We start from the raw sequence: 26,290 nt of genomic DNA on the forward strand, positions 1-26,290 counted from the left end.
TCAGAGAGTGAGTCTCCTCCTGCGGCAGCGCAAGGAGCTGCTGTTGGCCTCACCAGAGTTAGGCTGTGCAGTCTGTAGGGTGTTTCTACTTTCCTTTGAGCTTTCGTCTTTGTATATGTTTCTGTAGCCAGACACATAGCTCTGTGTGAGTAGAGATGACAGATGTGTTTATATTGCTTTATAGGTGAAACAGAATGGAGAATTATGTTTTGCCAGATGAATGTGAAATGCTAAAGTAACTTTCACACACTTAGCTTCAACAAAATACCTTTTAAAAGTTGTTCCAATGTACAGAATACCATTTTCCATGACAAAATCTTAAGTGTGTATTGTACTGCTGAAAGTAAGGTGCTTAAAATGAGAAAACAGGATATACTGAAAGTCAAATTCACTGTATCAGGAAAAGAGGGGGGAAACTCTGTTCCTTCCCCTATTACTGATAGTAACACTTTTTTTTTTTTTTTTCTTTTCTATATTTTAGAGCTTGAACCAGTTCAATTTTCCCAAGTGACAGTTTGCTCTCTGTCATGTAAACCTGCTAAGGATTTTTGCACGTAAGCTTTGAAGAAAGTACTTCTTAAATCTTAAGTACTGTGCCTGTAGCATGACACTTGTCACCTTTTTATTTATCTTAAGAAGTGAGCAGCAATTTTCAAAAGGTACACTACAGATTATAAGGACAGCTTTGACAAGCCCAGAGGAAAAATGATGCTGGTTTAATGCTTTGGGGGTTTTGGAAGAGTGTAGACTACAAACTGTCATGAAGCCAACTTAATATAACTGTTTCCTTTATACTCCGAGGATTCACAAGGGACTTCACTGCTAGCATACAGGAAATAAAGTCTGTTGTGCTAGAACAAGACTTTGTTTCTTACAATTTAGAAAACTACACAAAGTTTCCTTACAGGAAATGTTACATTCATACAAATTCCCATATTTATTTGTAGACAAAAATTGCCATTCACATAGCAGGAAAACTAGATGAAAACAGAGACAGCATAGACTTAAGGCCATTATGGGGAGTTAGTGAACAGACCTACATGATGGCAATAAATACAACTACACAAAAATGTACTTAAATATAGAGATATCTTTATTGTTGTCTCCTTTTTCAGTACCAGCCTAATTTCTTAAAAGGAATCCTTGAAAATAAATCGCTACATGAATGCATTTCTTCAGTGAGAAGCTTGCAGAGTTTATTTTAGGTAAGATTTGTCTTCTGTTGTTACACTATTCGACCAAGATATACTGACTTGGGATATTTTTCCTTTAGATCAGGCCACTGAACGATGAAATAATCTGAAAAGTAGTAAAGAATCTTTCCAGACAGGGATAAAGTTTCCACACGGCAGATGCTCTCTACATACACAATGATTGCTCTCTTTATTCCTAGAAGCCCAAGAAGAAGAGCAGATATACAGACAGGAACACATGTTCCTGGTCCATTGCACAGTATCTAAAAGAGATGAAACAGTTTATAAAAGTAAAATGTGAGTTTCTTCATACAGTAAAGAATTAAATGGCGTATATTTATATAACATTACATTTACAAAAAAAATTATTTCCAAAGGTATTTTAAAAAACAGATTAGGCAAGTGAATATGAAAAAAAAGGGGGGGGGGGTGGGGAATGGGGCAAACAAATGACATTATTTCAAAGTAGCTGCCAAAAAAAGATCATCTTTCTTTACATGTCGAGGAGGAGAAGAGCTCTAAGATGACACAGTTAATTTCTTTGAAGGAAGTACAATTTCTTGACTCATGGGTATACAACTAAAAGAGCTTCCAGTCTCAGTCACAGCTTTGTGTTGTATCAATCATGAGATTTGTGCACAGATTAAGGCATAATAAGGCCAAAGAAGTTTAATTAGGGTTACTAAACCTGGGATCCAGTTATAAACCTCTTGAACTTTGGCTTAAGTCAGCAAAATACTTAAGAGTTCAGGAAAAATGTGCTGATGAATTAGGACCTTCATCGGAATCTACCAGCTGATATGCATGGGTAGATTTTTTTTTTCCTTTTAATAAACACTAGTACATAGAAACAAGCATACAGAAGGAAGGTGTTTTGGTAAATACATGTCATGTCCTGTAGCAGACAATCTCAAATTCACTTCTAAATGTTAACAGTAGAAGAAAGTAGTCTTTTAATTTTAGACATTGGTAAACTGAAAAACAGATTGCTTAAAAGTAGAAGGTTTAAACCAGGGTGTATTAGGCACTCTACTTGGGTATCAAAATTTATTTCAGGCAAGGAATTTCTTACTAAATTTAACTACTGCCATGCAATCAGCACTTTTCTGCACAGCTGGAGGTTATGTGGAAATAAAGAGTTCTTTTATAAAACCATGGCTCTATATCCTATAAACTCACATTTTTTTGTTCCAAGTTCACCAGCTTGTGAAAGATTACATTGGTGGCGGAAAAAAATAATCAGAGTTTCTGTTTCAGGGCTGTAGCAATCATTTCAGAATGTTTCCTTCCCTGCTTCATGGCAAGATTCCACTGATAAACTGGCTAACAGCACCTTGCCTCAGTTAAAAGCAGCAGGTTTGGTGCTACTGAGTTACAAAACTCTCTCACCTATACTTTCCTTTGCCTTTAAGATGGCCCCAGAAGTCTAGCTTGAGGATGTGATGACTGTAATGCAGTGTTTTCTTACCAGAATCAACAGAATGTAATACTGTATACAAAATTATTCTGATTTTATTGTTGATTTTAATTGGACTATTTATTCATTGAAGACTTGCTGACATTTTCTGAAAGTCCCTTACAAGCAACATGCTGTACACTGGTTTAATCTTGAAATTGTAGGGTATCAACAGCCACATATACTTGTATAAGAAAATTGCAACAGTGTAGTTCTTTATATTAGCGCTTATATAGCTAAGAAGCAAAGAAGTTGAACTCAGCAACTTCACATACTACATTTTTGAAATCAGAGTAATATACTATGATTTCAAACCTCCTGCTGAACCTAATTTCAAGTAAATCCATGCTGGGATTTTAAAACCTACTCTACAATCTGCTGAGAATGACGATCTGTTTTTTTATACATTTGGCTTGGCAAACAAGGACATAAACCAACCACACATGCTGTATTTTAGTATTTCAAAGACACTTTTCCACACCTATGAACTAAACCATGCATTTTGCCCTATTTCTCGACAAGTTTGATTAATTTGCCCTGATGTTAACTGTGCTACTGGTGCATGGCTACTGATACATAAATTAAAGCATGTTTAGGTGTCTCTAATTGTAATAACATTTGTTACGGTAGTGTAAACATAGGCACAGGAAACAACTTCGATTGTTCTCTTGTGTTTGCAGGCAAAACCCACCAAGGTCCGTGCTGCAGAAGCTGGTCTGTTTCAGACAAGTGCATAAGAAGCACCAAAACAGTCCAAACCAGTTATTTACTACTTTTTTTTTGTGAGTTGAATATTCAGTCTGACTACTGCTTTCAGATTCAAAATTCAGCTTTAAGCGAACAGATAAAAATGTGCACCACTGCTAAACAGAAACGCCACTTTCCCTTTCCTTTAGTAGAGCTACCTGGAGTACAAATATTGTCTCATCTTCATTGCTCCCCAAGACCTTTTTCTGCTGCAATACAGTCCTCTCCCCTGTCCTTTCCTCAGTGTTTTTCATTTTGATGTTTCTCTGTACTCTACCCGGCCCTCTGAAAAGTCTCCCACCCATCTTCTCTTCCCTGCTTTTCTTTGGTATCATCTTTTGGTATTCATCTCCCTCTGCATCCTCATTCCCAGGCACCCTTCCACCTGTCTTCCTTCTGGACTCTTGTACTGGCTCTGCACTCTTAGCCTCCATCTACTATGAAAGCTCAACCCAGTTGTCTAAAGCAAGGAGAGAGTTTCACATCAGTGAAACTTTCCACAGTCTGACATAAAAAAATACCAATCGCAGATATGATTTAGGTCAGGTAGACATCCTAACATTGTCTGCAGTCCAGAAGTTGAGAATTGTAGAACAGGTTTTATAAAAAGTTGAATTATTACAATCATGGTCTTTATCAAGCCACTGTGCCATACACTTCATCCTACGTCCCCCCTTTATTAAACTTGGCTAGCAGCTCCAGTCTTTTTGGTATTTGGTATTCTTGGGTCTAGATGTACACACAAAGGTATGTGCTAGAATGAATGCCAAACTAAGTGTACTTACAAAAGATCACATAATGAAATAATAGTAAATGGGACTATTTGTGAATCTGTATGTAGCTCTAAAGGCCACACTGAGTTGCTGTTATTACTTTGTTGAGGTGCAAAACAGAAAAGCAACAATCAAAATTAAAATCATAATAGAACACCGGTTTTGATATGATGCACTCAATTTATACCTTCTGCTGACTGTTTATAACTTGTAAGCTGCTTCTCAGAGGTCCCTTGATTCATGCAAAAGTACTTGCATGCAGGAAAAAGGACCAGGAAAATTATGGACTAGGCATCTCTAAGAAACCATGATCTGATCATAACTCATGTCCTCTGCTCCTTCCCCTTCCACACACACCAGTTCAAACAAGACAAAGCAGATGTGGCTCAATAGGATCTCTGTATGTAAAATGCCCATAAAATACTCTGACTATAGATGTTTCTGTTCTAAAATGTTTGGGTTTAGGAATTGTCCCCTGAAAGAGACTCTGGTATAAACCTGCTGAAGCCAACAGACAAGTAGATGCCTATCTGACTTTGGGGTCGTGATCTCTAAGTCAGAACTATTAATCAGTCTTTCTGATCATTAAAAATTAACCTTCAGTTAGCCTTCAGTGTGTGTCTAGAGACATGTCGTACCTAGAACTGGTGCGGTTGTTCATGTGTTGGAGTGGCAATTCCCCTCCAAAAATCTGGTCTGACCAGTCCTACTTACTCCCTCTCACACCGTCAGCAGGAGGGGAGACCAGTGTTCCTGCTGCTTGGAATCCAACATTATACACTCATAAAGGGGTACAGGGGGAACTTCTGAGAAAACAAGTATGCACATTATAAAGAGGAACCATTGTAGAATCTATAAGCTAGAAATGCTGCTGTCCAGCTCCTGCCAGTATACAAACCTGTTGATGGTGGAAAGGAACTGAATCATCTACAGCCTTCCTTAAACATATAAGAGAAGACAAGCTGTCCTACTAGTGAATTTCAAAACACTGTTCAAAGGTAAATTTTGTAGAATAATTGATGACTTCCACCTTGAAAAGACCAAGACTTTGTTTTTTCTCCTCCAGCAGAATACATGTATCTCTCAGGGAATCCAGTGGCAATCATCAGTGTGCTGTGGAGACGGAGCAGGCATCTATTGGGCAAGAAGGGACCAGGGCCTCTACAAGGTCAACCAGCTATTCAGGGTAAGTGTTTCCCAATATCTATTTAATTTAGCTACAAGGCTGCCTGTAGAATATTTGCGTTGCATGAGATATGTCTCCGAAGATCTCTGGTTTATTTGGTCCAGCTTTCCTCGGTGAGGCAGCAGAAAGGGGGAAAGAAGGGGCCAAAGATAGTTTTTGTGTCACCTTTGTGACCTCTTGAGCTGCACCTGCCCAAGGACTCTCTTGGTCCCTGGGCTATCCGACTTTGCTGCCAACAAGCTGTAAGGGATTGTTCCAGAAGGTAGTGCTGCAGGTCTCTACACCATTTACTTTTGCCTCTAATACAAAGAAATGTCCAGCTAACTCTTAAATTGGTTCACTGGCTGCCTGGCTTCACTGCTAGGCCTATAAACTAAATCCTGCATACTAAATTCCTCTACCAATTCAATGTAACCAGACTTTTAAACAGTACAATAATCTGTATATTAATGGAGGTTTAAAAGTAAAGGATCGGAATACAACATTTATACTTAGCAACTCGCTTTATAAATCTGATTTCATATTAATCACTTTCATATAAAATTTGAATAGTTCTTGCCTTTCTGTTCCAGTTATTTTCTACAGCTGTTGAAAGAAAACAAGCTAAGACAGCAGTCTGGCACACTGGGAACACTGGCACATGGCACCACTGCTGATAAAAGCTGCTTTAGAGTGGGTGAATGCAGCACTGTAGCAGAGTGACATTTACCAGCTAAAACACTGAAAGCATAGCTCACAGCTTCACTGGGATTAAATGTCAGGCCACAGCAAAAATGAGTAAAGCAGAAAACTTGCAGTTTTTCTCATAAGTATGTAAAGATACATTTGCTGTATATCTTTAATGAACAAGTATTGGAGTACTGCTTATGTTCCTAAATTACAACAATGAAAGGGAGGACAACGTAAGTTCCCCTAAACTTAGTAGAAAGTGGAAAACTAATGTGAGATTTGCTTTGCATAAGAAGCTGTCAACACCTGCTGTTCTCCTTAATGACTTACACAGAGATTGGCCTTTGCCACCTGGGCAAGAGCAGAAAAACTGCCCAGCTTTCTGTGGTTGGGCAGGCTTGTGATTTGGGAATGCTGATTGCTGCTACAGGGTGGTGTGCACATGTCAACTGAAGACTGCTGCTTGCCAGCTACGGAGCTGCCTCCTGGAGTATGTCTAGGACATCGCTCAGGCCTCCTTAGTCCCGGTAATGCTCCCTTCCCCACAGTGCTAAACAAATGTAAGTAAGAATAAGGGACTAGATGGTGGTGACAGAGAACTACTAAAAGAAGCAAAGGCAAGTGAAGTGATACAAAACTGACTCAAGCTGGGTTAATTGCATGATATTTGTATATTTATGCAAGTAAACAGACCTACTTTTTAACAATGTAGGAAAAAAACAATTAAGTATTTTCTGCTTCTCAGGAACAAGTGTGGGCCTAAAAGCAGTAATTTATTAATAATTTTATTCTGTTTGTGTTTTTGCTGGACTGCTAAAACTCAGCGTTTGTTTATAAATACTTAATTTCAATGGCTATTTAACATTTTGGAATAAAAAGTAACCGTTCAGCCTGTTAAGATGTAAAAGCCTAGAAGATATCTCTGAGGTTTGTCAGAAAAGCCAAGGAAATTTCAATAGCTGTTCCTGATATTTTAAGAAAGGCAAGGGAAAGGGGATAAAAAAAGAAGAAAGCATGGAAGAGAGGAAGTGGGAAACCAGTTTGAATTACAATTGAGAAGAAGTTAGCACAGAAGAAAAAGGAGTTTTAGAACATGACCATACTGCTATACTCACATAGAAGGGACTTGAGAAAAAAGCTTTCCTGTTTGCAAATAAGTCTTCATTTAAAAACAAAAAACCCCAAAACAAATCCCTTAATTCTTCTATCAAGAAAAAGAAGGAGCATAAACTGATCTCACTCAGCTTGATGAATAACTTAGACCATCTACAAACCTGACAAAACTCCTCAGCCAAAGGTGTTTTCAGCAGAAAGTTCCTTGATTTGGACTAAGTTTGACAAGTTTCCACCTTGCTAGGCAAAGTGAATTCTGGCTTTGGAATGACTCTTCAAAGGTCAGCATGGAAATGTACCAAATGGAGAAAAAGTTAAAGGGATTGTAATCTGTGTATTATATTTTTATTTTCATTGCATGTTCTTAGTTGATGACAGATGCCCAAATGTTGTGTTGTTGGTAGCTGGACTTACATAACAAAAAAAAAAAAAGAAGGGCCATAGCACATTACAATACATGGAAACTTTACAAAGATCAGCTTTAAGAAATTCTAGAAACAATGGCAGTCAAAAATAATAAACCTTTCACAAAGGTAGCACAAGTAACAATAAACACAAGTCAATGACATACAAATACAGAAAACTAGCAGGGAGCAGAAGACACTGTCTTGACACAGAGAAAGCCTCCTTCATGAAACTACAAATCCGACCATAGAATAACCTGAAGGATCTTTCAGGAACAAGGGAAATGGAGCAGAGAATGATTCCAGTAACAGGGAAACTGAACAGTCACATTTTGTGAAAGCTGAGTAGAGGTCCTTGAACACTGAAAGGAAAACTGAAAAAAAAAACAACCCATAATAACATACTCATTTTTATGTCAGGGCTAGTTTTGGACTTCTGCATTCATCAGGTAGGAGCAGGGGTTTTGATGTTTCAGGACTTTATTGCCTTTTATGATTTCAGGGTGGAATAACAAATGTTTTTGTTTGTGTGGTTTTTGTTTTGCTGGGGGGAGGTGGTTTGTTTCTGTGGCACAAGAAGAGAGAATCTGCAATGAATTCATTTGTATTCTGCTATGTAAGTTACAGCATCCCATGAGCTCATCTGCCCTTGCTTGTTTTTAGTATTATCTTACTAGTTTGAAAACTTCACACCAATGACCTGTTAAGGTGAAGTATCCAGCTGAACAATTTTTTCCTTCACCTACAGAATTACTGAGAGCTACCTACAAAGGCAGCTGTAATCTGGCTTCCCAGTCTCAACTGTTCCCATTTTCTGCCCCGTGATTCCCAAGGATCTGGTTCCGCTGACTGCTCAGTGTATCCTGAACAGCCCCCAGGTCTGTGGGAAACACAACTGCAAGCATTACAGCCCGGCAGTTGTGGGACCTGCTCTCTTAGTATTGGAGATGCTCTAACTGTAAAATTAGACTAACAAAAGCATCAGTGAACAAATATCTCAAATTTTAAGATGCAAGTCTGGAAAGTCAAGCAACCTGGGTTGTTCTCACAGCTCTGGTGTCGACTCACCACAGGATTTGAGGCACAGCACTTACTTTCCTCTCACATCAATATTTTCTACTTGAACACCAGGAAAACAATAATTTACTCCTCACAGAGGATGCATCAAAATTCCTGTATATCCTTCTCAGTGAAGATCTCCAGGTATGGAGAGTATTGCTTTTATTAGCATGCATATTGATTCAGTAGCATACTCTGAGAATCAGATAAAACCTACATGCTATTTTCTTTTGAATAGAATTATTTTTTTAGCATGTTCAGACATAGCAGGTCATATTCATTAAGAATCAATCTCTGCTAGGAACTTGGCGTCAACTTAAGCCTGGATAGCAAACAGAGAAAAATTGTTACTTTTGTCATAAATGTGTAACTCTAAAAGGTTTCAAGAGATACATTGTTCATCTACACAGATACTGCAGTTATAGTAGAAACAAGATCTCTTCTAGGGAATATAAATCTATTTGGTAATCAGAAAAACAAGAAATCTGAGGATTTAAGAGAGAAACGTATTTCTCCTTAGCTCAAATACTTAAGCCTGTGGGAGGGAATGTTCTTGTTAAAGCTTTTGCTAGTCTAGCTCTTTAGCATGTTTTGAACCTTGAGGAAAACTAGCTTATAATTGTTAATATTTTTTAAGGTTAAAAAAAAAAGCAGGAACCTTTTCCCACAGTTCCTTATTATTGCTATTAGTGAGGAGAAAGAAGAATTTCAGGTTCTGTTTGAACAACTTAAAGGTCATTAAACTACCTCCTGGCTTATTCTTTTTGAAGAGTGAAGATCTTATCCAGTTCACTTCCCTCCACAACCTGTACATAAAACCAGCTAAAACTTCATACCCTATTTGCTGATTGAACGTACCTGCAGAATGCAGCCTAGGACAAAAAAATCTAGATGTATAGTCTGATGTAAATCAGGTAATTAAGGTAGAATTGAATTATACCTGGGTATGCTTTTATCTTCTACTGTCTAAATCACTTGAATCATCAGGGGTGCAAAAAGACAGTGATAGTGTTGTATAGCAACAGCTTGTGTTCAGGCTGGTCAGCAGCTATAGCTTGTAGTATTGCCATGAAAACCCTTCTAGTCCACTTCTGTGCACCTTGTTGGTATGGTTCCCATTGTTATTATCATACAGCGCACACAGTAGGTGAGGTGCTCCTCAAAACAAGCAGAGACATGTGTGGTCCTACAGGCAGATTACCTAACTAGGATAAATAAGGTCAGTGAATGCCAGAATGGGAAAGGGAGAAGTGGAAGAGCAAAGACTTAAATGCAGCTGGGTTTCTAATGTGCACTACTTTTTTTTCTGAGTATTATTTTCATCATAGAATGAAATATATTGGGAAGCATCACCAACTCCCTTGGTTCCCCAGCTCTCACTTTATAAAAGCTTGGGGAGAGGGAGACAAAAATCCTACCTAGTGGGTTTTTCTATGGGAGAAAAGGAGAGCTTCCACAAAACCACTAGGAACTAGATTTAACAACAGGATTTAATTCTAATGGCACTAGGCATTGTCACTTCTGCCTTTTAGGCACTTAGTGGCCTAACCCAAAGTTACCACGCAGGTGTCCTCAGGGGCCCAGCTGATGTGACTTGGATCAGCATCCACATGCAAAGCAGCCAGGGAAACTCCTAGTTCTGATCTCAGCAGTGCTCAGGACTTTGGCTATGCATGTGGCTATTTGACACTGTAAAAACTTAAACAGCTCGGGTCTGTTTCTGGGTATGCCTAGGGGCTTTACTGATGAAAAGAAAGATAACCGGGGTCATTAAGAGCTTCAGAGGTTAGGAAACAGCTTAGCGAGGAAAGTTTGAGAATCTAGATTTGGATGCATGAAGAAACATGCAGACTTGGCTTTTTTTTTTTTTTTTTTTTGATGAAGCTAACCTTAGGCACCCACCCTACTTAACTTCCCCTGTATTTCAGGTGAAATGTGGCAGGTCTGTCACTGGGATTAAAAGGTCTTTGGAGTGATAGTTTCCACCCATATGTATGATGATTCTGCAGGTATATAGAAGGAGAATGGGACATGTGAGCTCAGCATACTCCCCAGCCTAGCTGCCAAATGTAAAATGAGAAACCTAGAACCAATCAATTGGAAATAATAAATGACAGGTATGAAAGTGGTACTAATGCTCAAGTCTGTGAGAATGTTAGTGTTGATTATGAAAACATTAAATTAATACCCAGAATGTCAGTGGGACCAACCAAACACTGTGATCTCTGCCAGAAGTTTGTGTCAAGAAATAGTGGCACCAGTGGGTCTTGTGATAAACTGTGGGAGATGGATAGAAGGTTGGTTAAAAAGGAACAAGATTGCCAAGGCAGATGCAGGCTGGAGAATAAACTAACTCCCTACCTACATTACCATGGAGTGGGTCTGGTTTATTGCTGCTGATAAATTAGTAGGAAGTAAAGGAAATTTGACTTTGTGTGGATGAAAAAGTTGGTCATAAAACAATTCAGTAAAAGGCTTTTGCCAAGTAAATGAAATGGTAGTTACTGAACTACATCTGTAGCTACAAACACTAGTTATTAGCTATCTTTCAGCAAGTTGTTGTTCTAAGTGTCACCTTGGCTGAGTCTGAACCTGACTAAAGTCTCTTGGTCAGATCACCATGAGAAATACCATCTAACCTTTTAGAGCCTATTTAAAAATAAGGGCTTATCTCCTGATATCAAAAAGTACTGCTTATTATAGTGGCCTGCTTCTACTCAAAAGGAAAGGAGAAATTAAACCCAAAGACTGTTAAATATAATCATACATATTACTAATAGTGGCCTAAAATCAGTCTTTAATTGCAAAACTCCATGTGCCTTTCATTAGTCAAGCATTCATTTAACTAGAACTTGAAAGTGGTATTTTAGGTTAGCTAAAACTGATATTTTATATGTATATAAACATCTTTGAGGCTACTGCCTAATCACTGCAGCTGGTATAGCAAGAATCCGCATCAAATACCTGTCTGAAATGTCTTCACAATGCAAAACCTAGAGGTGTTAGCAATCTGTATCTGCTTACCAGTGGTCTGGTTCAGTGGTCAGATTTAGCAAGACTGTTTACTTGAAACCATGCTTTATAACATACGTGGAAGGGTGTTCATTAGGTTCATAATGAACCTGATAGCTGATGAGTTAAGATTGATCAGTCTTTAAACTCTGCTTAAATCTAAGCTAAGATTTCAGTTCATCTTTACTGTTACTTCCATCCTCCCTCTGAAATGTAGCGTCTATAGGCGTGTCTAACTGGCAGTCACAGAAAGAGCAGAGCTACAACCTGGCTTTAAACTAACTGATTTGAATAGCTTTAGACATTTATCTGTGCTTGGCAGAGGGTAATTCTACTTGTGGCTGCAGGGTAGCTGTACATAGCGCACAAGGTAGAGGAGGGGTGAATAAGACTCATATGTTCATTAACACCGAGAAGTTAAACACAAATCTGCATGGTTTAACTTTGTTAGGGTTTTTTTAGACTACACCATTTGTAGCACTGAAGGTCTTAATCCGATGTTCTTACTCCCGCTTGTTTTGACTGCTTTGATCCTAGAAGAACAACAGTAGATCAGACATACTGTCAATCTGATCCAAAAGAATTATAAATAGTGGGGAAAGGGTCAGTGTACAAAAGAATGCACCAGATAGTCTTAATACTGCATTATACAAAGTTCACTTGTTATGAAGTGAACAGAGAAAAAAATGCCACCACTCAAGATTTTGTAGCTTCCCACAAAGTTCTAATAAGAACCGTGATATAAGGGACAATAACTTATTATTTGTCATAGTAATCTGCTAAAGTGCTATGAACTTAAGACATTTTGGGCAGGGCACAAAGAATGGAAAATCTTAGCTAAATGAAATAATGATCTCCTTTCATATAGCTTACTGTGTGAACACTTCCATAACAACTCTAGAAGCTTGTTGTAGTGAACTTAACCAGTTGGGGGACCAGGCACATGTGATGGGATGTGCAGTCATAAAAGAATCGGTTGACTGCTAGAAGCATAATCAGCTGTGTGGGTTTCAGGCTTCTAAAGTTTAAATAGGAGAGACTCGTTCAACAGACAGCTGGTGGGGAGGGAGATGGCAGAGCTTGTTGTACTTGCTGTGCAAATGTAAACTTCTTACTACAGGCTTCCCATGGGAAGGAGGCCCTAATGTGGAAGGACTGCCGCCTTTGCCTGATTTAACCCGGGTTTTTCCAAATAGCAGTGGTCTGAAAATATCTGCTTATTTCAGGCTCTGTAGAGGACTGAGGCAGTAGGAACTGCTGAGAAGTATCCCCAGAAAAGCAAAAAAAGTCTGGTCCTAGGAATCCAGGATGCACAATCTACTAATGAATGGAGCTTTATGCAGCATTTCTGCACAATTCTAGGTGAAATTTAATTACATTAAAGGAGAGAAAATCACTGACCCAATTACATAGCCCATCTATGGCTGGAAACAAAGACTGGATGCAATCTCTGTACAGCTTTCTTGCTGTGTGGTGCACACATGCCCTTTGTTTTCAGTTTGAATTTCAGGTATGCCAGAATGAATGGAATAATCATGACCCAGCTAAAGGCCTAGATCACCTGAAGACCTGGTTTCAGGGTTGGCAAATTGGCCGAGACAAGGACAATAGTTCTGACTGGTTTCCTCTGAACTTGTACTTACTGACTGACTGACTTCAAGCATATTATAGGAAGGCTGTAACATATGTTTATTGCCTCTTGGATGTAAATAATTATGCAAGATTTAATAATTTTCTCTATCTTTAGGAAAAATCTCTATGCAGCTTGTCTAATTTTCTATTTTCTGTAACTAAGGCAGATTTGCATCTTTCCTTAGACAGCTGATCTAACATCTTATTCTGGTTTTATGTTTCTTCTCAGCCTTTCTCTCAATGAAGGCAATAAAAGTCTCTCTTCTCTGACCAGCTGCCTGTTTTCATGGTAGGAATTTGCAGTCTTGGAGGCCATGACTGCATATTAAATCTGGCTGCAACTGATGAATGGCTTTAAAACCTTTTCTGGGGGAAGAAAGGTGTAGGCAGAGTGTGCTGGCACAAGGCTCACTTTCCTAGAATTTTAGGCCTCTGCACAGGAAGCCTATCTAATGTTGACATGTTGTAAAAACTGCCCAGCACACATGTGCCTCCAAAACACTCTGACACCTATATTTCTATAGTTCTTGGCTGCAGGAACACAAGCCGATCATCACTTCTGACATCTTAATTTTGTTACTTGGTTTAATATCTGTAAAGGGATTTAACTTTGCAGAGCACAGATGTTCATAACTCAGAAATGGACTTCTTGAAGATGATCTCAAACTGAACAACTAAGCTAACTTTTACGTTTCTTAAACTCTCTGGGGGCCCATTTCAAGTGTGGGTCAAGTCCTGCAGGACAGCAAAGGTCTCCTGGAAGTTGTTCAGTTCTTTCTGAACTCACTATCTTGAAGGAGGATTAGATGGAACTGCTTTCTCATGCAAAGTAAACTAAGAAGCTTTGCCAGAAGATCAGTGTGAGATACAAAGGGGACACAGTGCTCATGTAAATAAGCACATATAAAGTAACTCCTGTGCAGCTAGGTTTGCTGTTTCCCCTTTACAGCTATTTTGGCTCCACAGGCATGCTAGTTATGCCAACCTAAGCCTATCTGCTCCAAATCTTGCCTTTGTGCACCTAATGGTTTCAGGCTGCCTCTGCAGTACTTCTCTTGTCCTGCATTCCTTGAAAACTGCAACTGCAATGTTTCTGCTTTTCTCTAGCTTTTGGGTGTCTGGAGATGACTTCAGTCATTCCTTCAAACACGCACACATTTCTGACAAGCCTAAAAGCAAGTGTTTGGGGATCACTCATACATACAAATGATTTAGAAGCAATTCAAAGTTGTGTTTCCCTCCCGCAGTTGCCTAGGTTGTACAGTACAGAAAATGTACAGTACGCGTAAGCTCTACTGTTTAAAAATATGAAGCTCTCAGCATGATGTAATACTGTGCTTGCTTCTAAACTTGGCTGTTGATTTCCATGCCAAAAGTTATAGATGAGTCCTGTAAACGCCAGCATTTGTCCCACCCTTTCTATTCCTTTAAACTACTAAGCATTACATTTTGCCAAGAGTAGGTGGAGTTGCAATTCACTGTAAACACTTTTTTCCAAAGGCAATTAAATATTACCAGTTGCTTCACATACCACACAGAATCTGTTCACTGGCAATGTGAGGCATTTTAATCCCTGAATCCCTCTCCTTTGATAAGTGTTTAAAAATCTTTACAGCACTCTATTACATTTTACAGAATTCTTGAACTAAGATAGGCATACAAGTAGTAGTATGCAAGCAGCTTTCAAGTGGAATAAGATTTGGCATAACGCCAGCGATGCTTCTGCCAGTGGCAGTACCAGCTGCTATTGTGGTTGATGATGGTACCTGGCAAAAAAATACTGGGAAACTCCCTCCCCTCCAGCCCTTCTCTAATCATGGATAAGGACACTTTGGATAGCATTTTGAGTCAGTGGTTCCCTTACAGGCTACACAGGGCTTAAGGGCCTTGCTAAAAATGTATCCTTAATTTTACAAGGGCAAGTGTTTTTCAAAAGTGTTAGGCTTTTGACAGCTTATCACAGTTTATCAACTCCAACACTGTTTCTAATAATTCTATGTGTAAATCCCACTGTCACTTTAAATTCTTCTTGTAAACAGAGAAACCAGGGAATTAGACTAGTAACTTCCTGCTCTTCTCCTGTGATGTGTCCTGTTGACACTTTTGGTAATATATTAAGCTACACAGTGAGATTTTTCTGGTCAATTTCTTTTGCAATAATAAGTTTAAAAAAAAGTATATACATTAACCTAAACCAGTGGTATAGCAAAGTGATTCCTAAACATCTGTTACTCAGGCTTGCTCTAAGATGTCTCCTTCATGTAAACATCCCTCTACTATTTCCCCCCCAAATTAAAATCACTGTAAGAAGAATAGTATGTCATCTCCTTCTCCCTCCCGACCTTATCTCCAGTTTTCAGAATAGGCTTGAAGAACAAGAACTGCAAAAAGCTACTTCTGTTGTTCTGCACACTAAACTGCTCTGAAAACTCCAGCAAGCAAGCAGCTTTTGATCTGATAGGAACTGACTAGTACTGCTGAAGCCAGTGAGATCAAATATACACAGCGGATTCTCTAAACATTAAAAATATCACAAATATATATGAGCCTCTTTAGAATTAGCCATACAGTTCACAGTGAGAGCTAAAAAAAGTCTGCTTACAAACATCCTCTGTGGGTGTATATATGCTGCTACTACATTATGAAAAATATCTTGTAACTGCGTAAGTTTTTACACGTGTTATTAAAATATTTAAAAACCCATAAAATATTAATTTGAAATTCTGCTAAAATAATGGTTTTTTAAAAATTCATGTTTGGATAACTAACTCCTTAAGATGACAAAAACTCTAGCAAAAAACCAGCTTTAACCAAAATTTCTCTTTAAGAATCATAGAATCATAGAATGGTTTGGGTTGGAAGGGACTTTAATGATCACCCAGTTCCAGCCCCCTGCCATGGGCAGGGACACCTTCCACTAGCCCAGGTTGCTCAAAGCCCCATCCAACCTGGCCTTGAACACTGCCAGGGAGGGGGCAGCCACAGCTTCTCTGGGCAACCTGTGCCAGTGTCTCACCACCCTCACAGGAAAGAATTTCTTCCTTATATCTAATCTAAGCCTCCCCTCTTTCAGTTTAAAGCTGTTACCCCTCATCCTATCACTACACTCCCTGATAAAAAGCCCCTCCCCATCTTTCCTGTAGCCCCCTTTAAGTACTATAAGGCCGCTAGAAGGTCTCCCCAGAGCCTTCTCTTCTCCAGGATGAGCGCCCCCAACTGTCTCAGCCTGTCCTCACAGGGGAGGTGCTCCAGCCCTCTGATCATCTTTGTGGCCTCCTCTGGACCTGCTCGAGCAGCTCCATGTCCTTCTTACATTGGGGGCCCCAGAGCTGGACACAGGACTCCAGGTGGGGTCTCATGAGAGAGGAGTAGAGGGGGAGAATCCCCTCCCTCGACCTGCTGGCCACACTCCTCTTGATGCAGCCCAGGCTGCAGTTGGGTTCCTGGGCTGTGAGTGCACATTGCTGGCTCATAGTCAGTTTTCCATCCACCAACACCCCCAAGTCCTTTTCTGCAGGGCTGCTCTCAATCCACTCATCACCCAGCCTCTGTTTGTGCTTGGGATTGCCCCGACCCATGTGCAGGACCTTGCACTTGGCCTTGTTGAACTTCATGCGGTTTGCCCAGGCCCACCTCTCCAGCCTGTCCAGGTCCCTCTGGATGGCACATCCCTTCCCTCCAGCGTGTCAACCGCACCACACAGCTTGGTGCCATCAGTGAACTTGCTGAGGGTGCGCTCAATCCCACTGTCCATGTTGCCAACAAAGATGTTAAACAGAATTGTAAGACTTAAACCTGGGAGTCCAGTGCACTACCTTTCAAGTCTTGAATTAACACAAAACTCTATTGATTGGACATCTCTATTTTAGTTCTATAATCTGACAATCCTGAATGCTTCTGACTTGATTGTGGAACATTTTTAAATAGAGGTTGTAATTAGCATGAGAGTGCAGTTTTGTGAACAGCTTGAAAAACTTACTAAAGTGCTGAGGAGTTGCCATTTCAGCAGTGATGTTTTCCGTCATTAGATGAGATAATGAATGTCAGTCAAAGAGTAAATAAATATGCATGTAGCTGAAAAGTCCATGTAAGCACAAGAACTGAATCTGTATATATTTCTGCTGGTCTGAACCTGCTTGTTCCAGACTGGTCATACCATTTCAGGGGCAAGACCAGCCAGCAGGATAACCAGGCTTTCAGGCATAGTTTGTGCTGTTGCAATCATGAGGAGATACTATCAAGAACCTGCAACCTTGTTTGTGCTAGCTCTACCAGCATTAACAAGAGAGTGACACGCTCTCTGACGTTACCCATAAACTTTGAGAGGGGAAACTGGTATTTGCTACTCTAATTCCCCAGCAGTACAATGTGTTCTCTCCTTCCTGGTGTACTGCTGCTATACCTCTTTCAGCTTTAATTTTACATTCAAAAATACTTTTCCTGGGAACTGTAAATCTAAGCATATGTATGAGATACAGTCTGCAATGTCTTGATATTCCAAATGCTTTATGATGCAGATTAGCAAGTTCTCAATAAGTTAAAATTTACTTTACCTACCAAATCTGGTTTCAGTTTGTAGGTCAAAGGAAGGGAGTAAAGTATGGAGTACAGGGTTGTTACCACAGAGGAGGTCCAAGATTGTCTAACCTCACGGCTTCTGGGAATGCGATCAAGGGTGAACTGGAAGAGAGCACAATAAGCTGAATTGTTATTTTTCTAAGAATGTTGTTGCTCCTTCTATAGAGTTATTAGGTCTGTCTGTGCCAACTCTTTTTTTTTTTTTTTTTTCATCTAGTTTGGAAATGTTTGGGTATGAAACCTTTTCTTAGATTCAGTGTTGTGCTTAGCGCTCCTGGCAATAAAGTAAAATGAAATACTAGAACTATATATCTATTTTTTAATCTCTTCTCATGTTACTTTAAAACATTCCTAACTTAATAAACAATTCAGCTAGAGCAGCTTCACCCGCAGTATGTTAACGTAGTGCCCCACCTCGTGGTCACCGAGACACAAGCCTAGGTCTGACCAGATACAATCCAAACACGGTAACTCTCCTCTGCCTCTTGCCTGTATAAATTCTTCGTGGATTTACACTGCAGAAAATATAACAACTTTTCTCTGTTAATGTCTGGTGCATACTACTAATAATGTAACAGCAAATATCACTATCGTTTAAATGAGTGCTCAGTGAGTATTTAAAAGATATGCAAGATGCATTTTCGAAATGCAAAATATTTGCATAAAGAAACAGGAAAGAACATCTTATCATTAAATAAAAAACAAGTTTAAGAAATACTTTTCTTCATTCTTTCCCTAGGAAAAAGTAGAGATTATTCATTTTGTGTAAAAGGTATCAAATTAATAAAACACAGATGTTTTCTTTTTGTCTCAGAATGCTGCAAGCAGTTAACAGTAGTTAAGCTTCCTGTAGTCTTCGCAGATGGCTTTTACCTTGACGCAGAGGAACTACACCTAAGAACTATTGCTACATCACAAGGCAGTCCTGATGCCAATGGAATTTTTGTCTGTTCTAACAAAAGACAAATATAATGGCTGCAGTGCACTGTTCATTGATGTTGACATATTGTTTAGATCTGGACGACGGTCACTGTGTCACTTCATATGGAACACCAGATCATTACCACTCTGGAAGAACTCGTAACGGGAGTGAGAGACTCTAAATAGAAAATATATAAATACTGAAAATTGCCCTTCAAATACACTTGCTAATTGTCATAGCCTAGTCCTGATGATTTGTGTCCAGGAAAGATGATTTTACTAATAGCTGTACAGTAAATACAAACTACAAATCAGTCTTGAATAACAATAACTGGGGCTCTTTTTAATACATAACGTGGAAAGAATAAAAAAACCCAACCCAACAGTTATAAATGCAGAATGTGAAGTTAATTTTCTTGACTGAAACCATCCTGTTTCATTGTGATAAGGTTCTTTAATTGCTGTGATACTGGAAGGCATTAACAGATGTTACAAACTGGTTGTTTTATGTTTTATTTGCAGGTGTTGAAACTCTGATTGCATTAGTCTGATAACAGAATATGGAAAAATAAACATGCCCCCTGCTCCCCATTCAACAGGATTCTGGTTATCACTGCCTCTCTGTTTCTTAAAGCTTTGGAAGAGTTCAGGTGATAAAAAGAGATGCCGTAAGTGGAGTTTAGACCCTTGCATAGTATTCAGTCCTGCAAGAAATATGTGTATGATAAGATAGTTTTAGACAGATCAGGTTTCAGCAGAACTATTCAGATGCTCCCTTCACTGTTAGAATGGTGTTAAACAGTATTGGAAAAAAACCTGTATGTGATTTTCTTCATCATAAAAAAACAATTTCAGCAAAACTTGGCAGGGACCCCAAACAGTATCAAAGTAGAAATGTACTAGTAGAATTCAAGTAAAGATCAAGCTGATTTTATCTATACTCTTCAAAAAACATGCTCGAAACTTTGCACATCAGTGTCTATGTCATGTTAGGACTTCAGCCCACATATCAATCAACTCTTAAATATTAAGCTGAGAAAAAAAACTGGATTTTTGTTGTTGTTGTTTATTTAAAAGCCACTGCCAGATGCTTCTGCAATCTCAGCCTCTCATCTGCTGGAGTACATTTAGTATTCCAGACATCTGATGACTCCTGCATCTTTTGCTGGAAAACTGCATAGTATGTCTGATACCAGAAACAGACAAATTGCTCACCTATCTTCTATGGTGTCATATTGTTGCATTTCTTTCCCCTAACAGCTTTAGTGGAGTCAGAAACCTTTTTGTTATTTGAAAACAAATGTTCCAAACTGGCAAGTTTATAAGGGTTGACGAGGTGCTGCAATTTCAAAACCAGTGATGTAGTTCTTACCTAGTTAATATTGTTGTTTTGCAAGCATGCCACTGCTGTGAACTATTATAATATGCTCAACTGAATATACTGCAATGCTTGCGAAGAAACTGCGTTTACATAGTTGTTCTTCATGCTGAGCAACAAGATTTCTTAGCATGATCTCTCTCATGAAACATAAAATAGATAAGAACATGCAGTCAGATGAGCATTACATAAAGGTTAGTTAATCTGGTTGCTCATCTCAGACATGATAAATGAGGGTATAAGATCCAGTGAAGAATTCATGTTCTTCAGTCAACAAATGTAAGCTGTCTGTCTGCTGCTACAGCAGGTCAGCAGGAGCTGAAGCAGTTTCTCTATGCTGGGCGCAGAAGTACAGCTCTGAGGACATCCTCGTAGAGTAGTTGTGGTTACAGGCTGGGGACAACAGAGAACAGAGGCAAGTGATAGCAGGACCAGAGAGGCATTTCTGATTTTTTTTTTTTTTTTTTTTTTTAAGAGACTTAATGGGTAGGGGTGCAGCGTTTTGCTTCTTGTAAGCAAGATGCTCATTCTGTCTTCCTTTCGTTCTCCCTGAATACTGTAGCTTTTAGAACCGGACGAAACCACAGATCAAAAAGAGAAATATTTGTGGTTTTTTACATCGTAATTTGTTAAATGAGTACACTGATTTTCTCTTAGGCCGTTATTGTAACCTGTCTTCTGTCTAGTCCTTAGTTCTGGAAAAATTTACTTCCCTGAGAAGATGAGGAAGGCAGTGACCTTGTGTTGAAGCATTCAGACTTTTTTCCCTTTCATTTATTCAAAGCTGCAAAAAGCTACTAACACATGATTTTTAAATGCTTGATGATCACCAGCATCCCCAGGGCCAAAACACATACTACTTGAATAACACACTCTGAAAGTTAGCAAATATATGTTATAGACACGTGACCTTTACTTTCCAAAATTTATCTTCCATTTTCACTCTAAATATTTTTGCTCAGTGGAAAAAGAATGGCCAAAGGAAAATAAGCATCTGTTATCCAGACAGCAAACTCAGATGCAGCCAAAAATGTTCCCCTGACTTTCAGTGTTAAAGGAAAATATAATTACATGATCTGTTAGCAGTTGGAGGGGGTATGAAAGGGAAGCTGCTTAGCAAAACTAAGCGAACTAGTGGATATCGGCATAACCTTTTAATACTCAAAATATGTATTTTTAAGAAATTTAGTAATTTAGGGTGGGATATTTTTCAGATAACTGAGTATGACTGTGTGAATGACTAATTACCAAACAAGATTTCTCTGAACAGGAAACACCTCTGGTCACTTTACTAAACTTTCATTGTTGGTGCACAATGAGAGAAGAGACTGTCATGCTCAGTTTTAAACTAAGTCATTCCCACTTGATACAGCATCTTGTGGTAGGCAAAGAACCTTTGTCTTCCAAGGGGGTAGTGGGGTAAGCAAACTTAAAAATGTCATTCATAAGTGAGCCTGTTGCTTTACATTAAAAGGGTTTATTCTGAAAATCACTGGTACTGAGTCCTACAATCTTTTGTGCCAGTAGCGCTGCTGAAGACAACAGAAGTATCAGAAGTGCGGCATCTGAAATCAATACCACGTAAATAATTTACTGCGTGTGATACTACTTGCTCAAAAGGACTGATTTTTGTAGTCAGAACATTAATTTCCACTGTATTTATTCCAATTTCTAAATAAAAACATAATCTTTCTACTAACTTCACTGGACATCAGATCACACTTTGCGTCACCAGAGTCATACTGCTGTCTGTTAATTGTACAGCAAACTCGCTCAAAGCAAGCAAACATCTGATAAAAAGATAAACAAGATATCTTCACAATCTTTTAATGATTTTTAGGAGTTCAGCATTTGCTCAGGTCATCAATCAGAAAACTATCTGACATTAAGAGGTATTGCATACTTTTTAAACATGTGTAACTAATGCTTAGTTTTAAAATCCAACGAAAACACAGTCTAGAAACACACAAAAATAATATAATTAAGGTTTTCTTAGATAAAGCATTTTTAGATATAATTTCTTGTAAAAAAAATACATTACGTCACTGAGGGAAATGTTAAACTGAAAAATAAAAATAAAAAAACCTCATATTTGTGCCCCAATACTTTTATAGCTACAAGTAACAGTTCAATAGCCAGCTGGTTTACAACATTAAAAGAGATTTATTTTCAGCATGCTTTTCTTCAGCAAGAGACAGCATTCCTTGTACAGTCACTTTCACAACTATTTTCCCTCATTGCTTTAAATGGATGAATATGTTAACAGGAGGTAAAGACCATTTTAAGAGAAAGTAAGTGAAAACTGGTAGCAAGAATGACATTTGCTATTTTTAGGTAGGTTTACTTTGCATTTTCAGTGTCTCTCTAGTACACATTAATCAAAAGTGTTTATTTAGTTCACTTTTAGAAATGTAAAAACCAGTATGTACAGAGCGGCACCTTTAACTGAACTTTGGTGCAAATGATTATCAATACCTAGAAAAATCAAAAGCACCTGCTGATCTTAAAAATATCCTTTTAAAGAATCACTTCCAAATTGCCTTGAATTAAAATGTCGTGTTAAGATTATTTTATCTTACAAGAGCGTATTTAACGAGTTACCTGGGAATTGGAGAACGTTTCAGCCCTTTTTTGTTCAAAAGAACGTATTTTAGCTTCACTCATCTTATCTGAGTCTGCAAAAATATAATGTCTAGGAGAGTATGACTCTGACAAACAGCTAAGTAACCTCAGAATTTCTGTTGTGTGCCCACCTGTAAAAAACAAAATAAACTGCAGTCAGTATATGAAAAATTCTGTAACTTTCTATTTCTTCAGCTCTACAGTCACTTTTCCTTCTAAAATTTGTTAGTACTGCTATTATCAGTGACACTCTTCTGAGAGTAGAGGATTCAATTAAAGGATGGTTGAGATTAAGTAACATGAAGACACTTCAGTTCCCACTGAAGCTATATCGACGGAAGTTTTTCAGTTAAATGGGATTGAACCAGGAACACACAGAAGTACAACATTCGTGTTTAACGTCCTGTACGCCATGCAAAAACAACTGAGCAAAGAGTTATACTGAGTCCATACTCATGGGGCAACTGTCAAAAGGAAGCTGGATGGGATCCGGCTCAGAGCTGCGCCATGGTAGTGTAACTCCCACTGACCCTACCCAGTATTCACTCCTACGACCTGCAAGAGCAGGGGCTGCACTATCCCAGCTCATAAGACTGAAATCAAGCAGGCAGCAATTTCACTCTGCAGCTACGCCAGTGCACAAGCTGCGTGCCGACAGAAGAAACAGCCCAGCTCCAGCCAAGTGCTTTAACCACTGCCCTGGAACGGGTGTTGATAACCTTGTAACTGCAAGGTCGCTTTGCTCAGGTAGCTAAATTGGCACTAAAACGGAGAGAGGGGAGGGTGTTCTTATTGTGTTTTTTGGAAGCAGGGTTATTTTTTTTTGTCAGTTGAGTTTCCTGAAGCAGTGTTACAAGAATACCTGTAACAGTGGAAGAGGGGAGAGGGAAGATTTTGTGTGTAGGTAAAGAGGAGCCAGCTCACCTTTTATCTGTTGGGCTGGATCGGCTTAACATCAAACTGCACCCCTAAGTACGTGCATAAGCATTTACTGGATGTCTTACTTCTCACTCTGCTGGAAATTGCAGACCTAAATAGTAAACTAAATGTATTCCTACTACCTTCTGCTGTCCAGTGTCATTAGCCTCCTAAGAGGCCTTTGGTACACGAGTCAAGCACTCTCAGCTGGCAAAGAGCTGACAAGCAGTGAGGGCTATGCAGCTGCATTAGACATGGGAGTCTGCCACCTTTCCACAGCATTTTATGCAGTATTTTTCAAACACGTTTGCAGGGATTTTCTCGTGAGTGACAGTTTGTTGAAGCTTTCACAAATTTTAATGCAATCATCTCAGTATTCACAGAAGAGCAGGAGATTCCTACTTCAAAAAAGTCTCAAAGAATAGGCTTGAACATTATATCAATCTTAACTGACCTATTTCACCTGGTAAGCTTACATACAGTGAATATATTTTTTTAATACGTACAAACTAGATTTCAAAGGACCGAAGGAAAACAAGCTTATTTCCAGCCCTGGTGGAAGTGAGGATGACCTGAAAACTGCCAGTCAAACTCAGATAGCAGAAAGACCCTGAAATTATTACTCAATTAGTCGGTGTGCAAAAAACTACAGGGATACTGAGGTGATGAAATCAAAGCTTGCCTGGATTGGTCAACTGCAAATTTTCAAGGTAGTCTGATTTTTTGGGTCAAATTAATTGCCCTGAAACTTTGTGGAGGTAACAAGGAGTAGCAGGTGTGTGTATGTGTTCCGTTCCCTTAGTGTGGGGTGACGCACTTGGACAACAGTACTGCCTCGGACAGACCCACATGAGACTCTTGTAAGTAAATCACAGAAACGTGGTTTAGTAAAATTATTACAAAATGTTGCATATGTAAGGGGTGTACCAATCTCTGGAAAGCCTTGCCCTGAATCACCATCAATAATTTTCTGTCAGAAGATCAAACAGCTGCGCAGGCCTGTCCTGCACTAGTTTTAGTTAATATATTCATTAACGACTTTGGTGAAACGCATGTGCCGTCTGAAGGAAAGGTTCAGAAACCAAACTGTCAGATATAAATACGGACGAAAATGCCCCAAATAAAGATGAAGCGTAACAGTTACTCAAATCAAGGCTTAAAAACCCCGAAGACGGGCGGCGGCCTCGAGGGCGCCCGAGCCGGGCCGGGTGGGCTCCGGGAAGCGCCGCAGCGGGCGGCCCGGCAGCGGCTCCTGACAGACGCCCGCCGGCGGGCGGGCCTGTCCTCAGCCCGGTGCTCCCCCGTCCGCCACCGCGACTACAGCTCCCGGCACGCCCCCGGCCGCCGCCGCGCTGGCCCGCGCTGCGCGCCGGGAGCCGTAGTTCCTGGAGCCCGCCGCGGGCTCCCGCCGGCGGCAACCCCTACTCACCGGAGCCGGCCACCACCAGGAGCCTGAGGGGAGGCGACCGCCGGCCGCGGCGCCTCCTCGCCAGGAGCGCCAAGGGGACGAGCAGTAAGGGGAGGAGGAGGAGGGCGACGGGCAGAAGGGGCTCCATGGCGCGGCCGGAGCCGTCCCCCCGCCCCGCGTGGAAGTGGGCGGCGGCACCTCCGGCTTACGGCAGCCGGCGGGGCTCAAACCTCCCTCCGCTGCCGCCGCGCAAGGGCTGCGGTGGCGCCGGGAGAGCGGCCCAGGCCGGCGGTACGAGGGCGGGCGCGGAGGGCCGGCGGCGGCTGCGCCGTGGCGGGGCGGCGGCGCAGGGCCCCGCGCTGGGCCGGGCCGGGCCGGGGGGGACGCTGTCGCCTGCTCGGTCGCGGGTGGGCCCAGGCCGCCGCCTGAGCCGGGCCGCGCGGTTCGTCCTCGGCTGCGCGGTGCGTGTGAGCGGTAATAAAGTGTGAGACGCTTCCTAAACGTAACCAGGCTGCGTCCGTGCTCTGTACGTGTCCGACGGGAGTTGTCATTTATCCACGAGAAGAGCAGAAACCGGCCTTCACCGCTTCAGTCACCAATCAGCCGCGTCCCGGGAGCTCCGAAATATTCCCGTGTCGGAGCTTGACCGCGAGTGTAAATAAGTACCGGTGCCTTCCCAGCATTGCATGCCGAGCCAGGCCTCCGTGCCCCTAGTCTGCCTTTTCTGCATGGGTTGCAGTCACCTGAAAAGAGATCTAATTGCTTTAATTAATTTGTAAACGGGGAAATACATACTGAAGTAGTCATGTGGCTCCACTGGCACGTACAGGTTGCTGCAGGAATTTGCAAGCATGCGTAGGCATAATCTTTATACAGGTATGTATGCTTACATGCAACTATAATTCTACATAGCCGACGATAGCACATAAAGTGAAGAATGTTTGTATTTCACTGCCTCTCACGATACTTGTTTTAATTCATTCTAATATTTTAGCTTTTTATTTCAGTAAGAAGTGTGGAGTGACAGATCAGCACTCTTTTCATCTCTGTCAGCATCCGGTCTTTGTTGGGGAGATGGTGATGATTCAGCCATTGGACTAATCTCAGATGAGATGTGCGTTTGCTAGAAAGAGTAAGATATTACATTTTATGATTAGGAAAGAGTAGAGTTTGTTCATCATTATCCTTAAGTTATCTGCCTGGGAGCAAGGCCCTCCTCTT

General features: G+C 40.3%; 1 protein-coding gene across 1 annotated transcript; it reads right to left on the reverse strand.

The window, feature by feature from the left end:
- Positions 1-1,070: 1,070 nt before the first annotated feature.
- On the reverse strand, positions 1,071-25,353 carry ALG14 (ALG14 UDP-N-acetylglucosaminyltransferase subunit). Its single transcript, XM_074832547.1, has 4 exons — positions 25,091-25,353; positions 22,723-22,874; positions 17,802-17,924; positions 1,071-1,456 (listed from the first exon to the last, which is right to left on the reverse strand). The coding sequence occupies exons 1-4, from the start codon at positions 25,215-25,217 to the stop codon at positions 1,226-1,228; spliced, it is 633 nt and encodes a 210-aa protein (XP_074688648.1). The 5' UTR covers positions 25,218-25,353; the 3' UTR covers positions 1,071-1,225.
- Positions 25,354-26,290: the final 937 nt, after the last annotated feature.

Source organism: Strix aluco, chromosome 8 (assembly GCF_031877795.1).
Source record: "Strix aluco isolate bStrAlu1 chromosome 8, bStrAlu1.hap1, whole genome shotgun sequence".
Taxonomy (NCBI): domain Eukaryota; kingdom Metazoa; phylum Chordata; class Aves; order Strigiformes; family Strigidae; genus Strix; species Strix aluco.

Excerpts from the sequence above, each read along its gene's own strand:
- ALG14 (XM_074832547.1), bottom strand. The coding sequence starts at position 25,217 with ATGGAGCCCCTTCTGCCCGTCGCCCTCCTCCTCCTCCCCTTACTGCTC. Across the intron at positions 22,875-25,090 it reads CCTGGTGGTGGCCGGCTCCG|GTGGGCACACAACAGAAATT; the intron begins GTGAGTAGGGGT and ends TGTTTTTTACAG. Across the intron at positions 1,457-17,801 it reads ACAAACTGAAACCAGATTTG|ATACTGTGCAATGGACCAGG; the intron begins GTAGGTAAAGTA and ends CATCTCTTTTAG.